At 39.2% G+C, this 6,586-nt stretch overlaps 1 protein-coding gene across 2 annotated transcripts in view; it reads right to left on the reverse strand.

The window, feature by feature from the left end:
* ACAD11 (acyl-CoA dehydrogenase family member 11) overlaps positions 1-6,496 on the reverse strand; it is a 96,773-nt gene extending 90,277 nt beyond the window's left edge. For both annotated transcript variants that reach the window (XM_068545925.1, XM_068545924.1), the window contains exon 1: positions 6,264-6,496. In XM_068545925.1, the coding sequence (XP_068402026.1) occupies positions 6,264-6,412 (149 nt within the window). In that variant the 5' untranslated portion in view covers positions 6,413-6,496. The remainder of the gene's footprint in view (positions 1-6,263) is intronic.
* Positions 6,497-6,586: the final 90 nt, after the last annotated feature.

Genomic DNA, 6,586 nt, shown 5'->3' on the forward strand with positions numbered 1-6,586 from the left:
GAGTGGATATCTGGGCCAGGAAGTGCAACAGTGCCCCAGGTGACTCACAGACACCAGGGCACTGGCTTTCTCTGCCTTGTGAACAGAAATTCTCACGTGAACTAAGGAAATACACTCCAGCTACCAAAATTATTCAATCTATACCTTCATTTACACAGCTTTTAAATAATTCAACAGCATGAAAGAGAGGCCTTAAAGTAAAAAAACAGACGAATTAATCCCTGAGGTAACAGGTAATAGGGGAAAGTTAAAAACATTTTTTTTCTGAAGTTTCTCCCTAGGCCTCCAGCCTCCATCTGCAAAGAACAAGAGCAGTCCAGACTGACTGCAGCAGTACGTCCAGTGTCTACTTCTAACTCTGATAAGCCAGACCCATCCTCCCCAGCAATCATCTTGGCACCACCTAATCCTGGGTGGGGGGTGCCTTTTAGCATAGGAAAGTGGAGATCATTGCCACAGTGGTCAGGAAATGGGACCACTTCAAGCTGTGTTGTCTATCTTGACATGGGACAATTTATTTGTGATGATCCAAAGCGTCAAGTTGCAATGAACCTTACAAAGACATTTTTTAATGCCAAATGTCTGATTGGATGCATTTTTGATAATGCAGTCATATATGAAGCACTGGCATTTTATGACGGTAAATGACCCAGGTGAAATATAAAAGGAAAACTAAAAGCTACTTATTGAAGATACAGCTGCCATATGATCTAGCAATTTCACTCCTAGGTATATATCCAAGAGAACTGTCACTCATTCTATGGGACACACCCTATACCTTATCAATAACAACTCAAGCACTGCATTATCCTATTTTTTAATCATTTCTATCTCTGATCATAATTTCCTTTCTTTCATTCCCACTAGTACCTCCATTCCAGTGCCATCTTAGGCACTACAACATTCAGGGCAAAAGAGGCTCCAGTAGGCAAGAACAGTCTATAAAAGAGCAATAGGTGCTGGCTACTGGAAGCAGAAGCCACCAAACGAGGGTGTGCATGGAAACAGTAAAAAGGAATCCAAGAGAATCTGGGCAAAGTATCAACAATATCTACTAAAATAATTACTCTTGCTTCAAATTCATGACTATGAACCTCAGAGTGAACGCTGCCAGCAATCATAATATACTTCCTTGGCCTGTTCATTCTCCCATGCTCTTGGATGACTATTTCACAATTCCTCCTCTTTCTTCAAACCTCCAGCACTTTTCCCACCATCTTCACTCTCAGCTGATTACCTAGCTTCCTATTTCACAGAGAAAATAGGAGCAGTCAGGTGAGAACTTCCACAAGCTTACACTACAATATCTACTGCATAGAAGCACCTGTACCATATACTCTTCTTCCCTACAGAGCCTGTTGAAGAATGTCTACATTCCTATCTAAGGACAATCCCTTCTCTTGTGAATTAGATCCCATCCTACTCTTGTCTACTCAAGGACTTCGTTCTAGCCCTCTGTCCTACACAAATTTTTCTGTCTGTTCTGGATCACTGCCATCAGCATATAAACACGCTGCCTTTTTTTTTTTTTTAAAGACTTCTCTTGACCCCACTTCCCCCTCTACATAAGACATTTATTTCCGCCTTTGTAGAAAAATTCAAGAGTTGTTTATATTCCTTGCTCCAATTCCTCTCCTCCTATTTTCTCTTGAACCCATTTCAATCAAGCTTTCATTCCTATCTTTCCACTGAAATTACTTTTTCAAGGTCACTAATACTGCTATGGTATCAGACCATGTTTCTCCCCATCTCTCTGGCCACTCCTTCTGAGACGCCTTTGCAGGTTCCACCTTAATTCTTCAACTTCTTATATTGGGATGCCTGGGAATAAGTTCATAGACCTTCTGTATCTTCATGTAGACTCATCATCTAGGTAAGATCTCATAGCTTTAAATACCCTCTCTATCTCAATGACTCCCAAATGTAAATGTCTAGTTTAGATCTCTGCCCTGACCTCTGGACCCATATATCTGCCTGCTTACTACACATATCCACTCCAAAAGGCATCTTGAAACTTAACATTGCAAAACTGAGTTCCTGATATTTCCCTTCCAGTCTGATTGTCTACAGTCATCTCTACTTCATTTCATGATGACTCCATCCTTCCAGTTGCCAAGACAAAAATGGAACAGTATTTGTCTCCTCTTCTTTTTCTTTCATACCCCACATCTGATCAGTCAGTAAATTCTTCAAAATAAATCCAGAATATGAGCACTTTGCACCTATCCTACACTACTACCCTGATCCATACCACTAATCGCTCTGTACTGGGTCATTGCAATACACTCCAAACTGGTCTCCTTGTATTTGCCTCTTTCAGTCAAACACAATAGGCAAAGAGATTCTGTTTAAAAAGACAAATCACTTCCCTCCTCTGCCCCCAAATCCCTAATCTCTCACCATTTCGACTAACGTAAAGGTCAAAGCCCTTATAACAGCCAACAGAATTCCTGTTGCCCTTGCTTACAAAACTCCAGGCACATTGGCTTGTAGTCTCTCCACCCACGGGAGAGCCCTTGCTCTTGCTGTTCCCTCTGTCTGGAATACTCTTTCCCCAGATAGCTACATGGCTTACATCCCCATCTCTCTTTGCTGAATGTCACCTTCTCACTGAGGCCTTTCTTCTCCCTCCTCCTAAACATTTCCTATTCTCCTTTGTTTCTCTCCATGATACACATCACCTTTTCCTACACTGTAATATTTAGAAAGTGATTTTATTTATCATCTATCTTCTCCAAATAGAATGGAAGTTCCAAAAAGGCAAGATTTTTTTGTTTGTTATATCCCCAGTGGTTGGAGCAGTGCCAGGCACATATTATGCACATAGCTGGAAATCATAAGTTTTGTTCTATCAAGTTATACAATGCCTTCATTATTGTTTAAATCTAAATATTTTTATTTCTAATATGATTTAATCTTTGCAAATTCTAAAAATAAATTTTGCATAGATAAAAAATACTTACAAAATTTGTAAAGCATAAAGAATAACACAACAAACACCAGTGTTCTCACTACCCAGTTTAAGAAAGAAAAAAGTTACTGTATCTCTGAAGCTCTCTTTGTGTCCCTCCCTTCATTTTTTTATTTTTTATTTTTTGGCTGTGCCGTGCTGCTTGAGGGATCTTAGTTCCCCCACCAGGGATTGACCCTGGGCCACTGCAGTGAAAGCGCTGAGTCCTAACCACTGGACCACCAGGGAATTCCCTGTCCCTCCCTTCGGAGTAACTACTGTCTTGATTTTTAAATATATCATTCCCTTTAAGTTTATCTCCTTAAACAATATACTGCTTATTTGTCCAGTTTTTGATTGTGTTGTTGTGTATAGCTGCAGCTGAATCATGTTCACTGCTGTATGGTGTTCCATCACGTGAATATACTACAATTTATTCATCCATTCTACTATTGATGAACATTGTGTTTTATTCCTGTATTTTTGTCATTACAAACAGTGCAATGAACATTTTTGTAGATTATCTCCTGATACCCTGGTACAAGAATTCCTCAGGAGTATAAAACTAGGAATAGAATTGCTTTGTCATAGGGCTTTGTCTTCCCAGCTTCATCTTTACAAAACTGTGCCAAATTGTTTTCCAAGGTAGTTATACTAATTCATACCCTCACCAATAGTGGATGAGTCCCTGTTATCTCATATCCTGCTTGATATTGTCAGATTAAAAAAAAACAAAGTGAATATGATGGTGTGAAATGGTATCTTGTCATTTTAATTTGCATTTCCCCAATTATTACAGTGTAATGAGGTTGAGTATCTTCAAGTCTTTTGCCCATTTTTCTGTTGGGCTATTGTAGTTCTTTATATGTTCTGGATATTAATCTTTTATCCATTATATACACTGAAAATATTTTCTTTTGTTCTTTCACTTTAAGGATTCTTTCACTAAAAATTTATCAATCATTTCTTTCATGGTTTGTGCTTTTGTCTTTTTAAAGATTTTATCCTCTACTCCAAAGTCATAAAGATCTTCTCCTATGTCTTCCAAATGTTTGCAGTTTTGCCTTTACCATTCAAGTCTGTAGTCCACCTGGAACTGTGTGAGGTAGAGTAAGGGACAGGTCTAATTTCAATTTTTTCATACAGATAATAATTATTGCTGTATAATTTACTGAAAAATCTTTTCTCCCTCCAACCCCACACACACTGATTCTCTGTGCCACCACTGTCATATGTCAAAGTTCTATAAACATGTGGGTCTTTTTGTGGACTCTATTTTATTGATGTTTGTCTATCTCTGTGCTAATAATATGCCATCTTAATTCAAATTTCCTACTTTGTTCTTCTTCAGGAGTGTTTTTGCTTATTCTTAGCCCTTTGCTCTTGTACATAAAATTTAGGAGTAATTTTTCAAGTTAGGGAAAAAATTAAGATTTTGATCGTCATTGCACTGAATCTATAGATCAGTTGGGAAAAAAGAGAAACGTACAATTCTGAATTCTCCTATTTGTGAACATGGCATCTCTCAATTTATTTAGTTCTTTTTAAGGTCCTAATACAGTTTTATAATTTCCTTTACAAAGGTCTTGCACATACTTTATTCGATTAATATTTGAGAAATTTATATTTGTTGCTCTTATTAATTTTATCTTTCTGAAAATTATATTTTTACATTTTTGTTGCTAAAGTCAAGAAATGCAATTGATTTTTGCATACTGAACTTTGATAAACTCCATTATTTTCTGTAGATTATTGGCTCTTTAATCTGTATTTCAATTAGTTTCTAAAATGTATTTATTAGCTATCTTCTCTTGATTTCTAAACTTTTGGCATTTATATTCTGAATTTTTTTTTTTAAGAATGACGCTTTAGAATTTCTGAAACTTCATTTGTGGCCTAACATGTCTTCAATTTTCATAAACTTTTTCATGTGTCTTGGAAATAAATGTGTATTCTTTGTGGAGATAGTTCCACACATATATACTATTTACGCCACAACTAATTCCATTTATCAAGCACAATTCTGGTTTATTTAACATTCAACTTAATTCAGAATTAACTCTCAGTTAGATAATTCAACAACTCTAGGAGAGAAATATTACTATCCCCATTTTGCCAAAGGAGGATTCAATGCTCAAAAGAGTTAAATAACTTGTTCAGATTCCCATAGCAAATTTGAACTTTGAGCTGTTAGTTTGTTTATAACACAAGGCTTCTAGGCTAGAAAGTTCAGCCATTTTTTATTCCACCTTCTCCTTCATCCTACAATATCTATTGTGACATGGTGCCTTTTATTTTTATTTTTTGTTGTTGTTTTTAATTTGGCAGCGGCACCGCACGGCCCCGGGCAGTGAAAGCGCGAGTCCTAACCACTGGACCACCAGGGCATTCCCACAGGGTGCCTTTTAATTCCACACCCCCAAACCCTCTCTGATCCATCTCCTTTCCACTATTTTTAATTTCTCTGAAATCAGTAGTCAAGGAATATAAATGTCAGTGATAAATGCCACTGGTATACAGTTCTGTTACAGTGTTAAGCCATTTCACCTGTATTACTTCATTTAATTATCAGCATCACGCAGAACAGGCAGATATTTATTACAGATTATGAAACTAGTTCTCAGAGAGTTCATGTACCATAGTATTTAAATTCCCAGTCAGTAAGTGGCACGTCTAGTTTTCTGGAAGCCAGGACTGCTTCTATAGCTCTGTTTATCAAAATACTATTTTTAGAATAAAGTCTATTTGAAAATTATTTTCTATTATACAACATCAGACTAGAGCCAGATGCACGGTGGGGAACAGTGCTCTTAGAACGGTCACCCAGTTCTATTCCCCTACTTCAGAAAGAACTAAAGCCCAAAGTGGTGCTGTGATTTGTTAAATGGAAGATCTAGGATAAGAATTCGGATCCCCTAACTGGTACCATTAACTCAGCCTCCAAGAATATGCCAATGTGAACGGAATTACATCCGCTTCTCAGAAAAAAAGGTTATAGGACAAACGTTGAGCGAAGGCCTCTTTATATCCCACAGACCTTCTAACCTTAATTGCCTCAGTGAATATAGTTGTTAACAAAGATTCCTTCTTGTAGTTGGAATCGTGAATGTTATCGTGCTTCCATCACTGCCCTTGAAGTGGAAATACTCAGAATGTAATGCAAGGGACCGGTGACGGCAGCTCTCGCCTGCAGAGTGCTTCATTGCGGAAAAACAAACAGGATGGGGGAAACTGGGAACCCACCCAAGGCCAGAGGAAGAAAAACACAAGGCACAGATCTGTTTTTGCTGGCGGAGAAGGCTGGCGTCGATACCTGTATTGGGCAACGGTCAGCTTGGCCTCAGGCTCGACCCCAAAGCCGGGCAAGTGCTGGTGTAGGTAGGCCTCCAGAGACCTGCAGTCGAACTTGTGCTGGGGCAGCACTTCGGCCGTCTCGGGCTCGCGGGAGGCACCGGTCTCCATGATCAGTGCTGCCGCCTCAGACCACAAAGTCAGAGAAACCACAAGTCTCCACGGCTCGGATACCTCTGGCAGGGGAGCGCCGCTCCACAGCCTGGGGCGAGTCCGAGACAACCGTGCGGAGGCGGGCCCGCGGCTCCAGCCAATCACACCCCCACCCCACCCCCCCACCGCCCC

Source organism: Eschrichtius robustus, chromosome 6, assembly GCF_028021215.1.
Source record: "Eschrichtius robustus isolate mEscRob2 chromosome 6, mEscRob2.pri, whole genome shotgun sequence".
Classification (NCBI taxonomy): Eukaryota; Metazoa; Chordata; class Mammalia; order Artiodactyla; family Eschrichtiidae; genus Eschrichtius; species Eschrichtius robustus.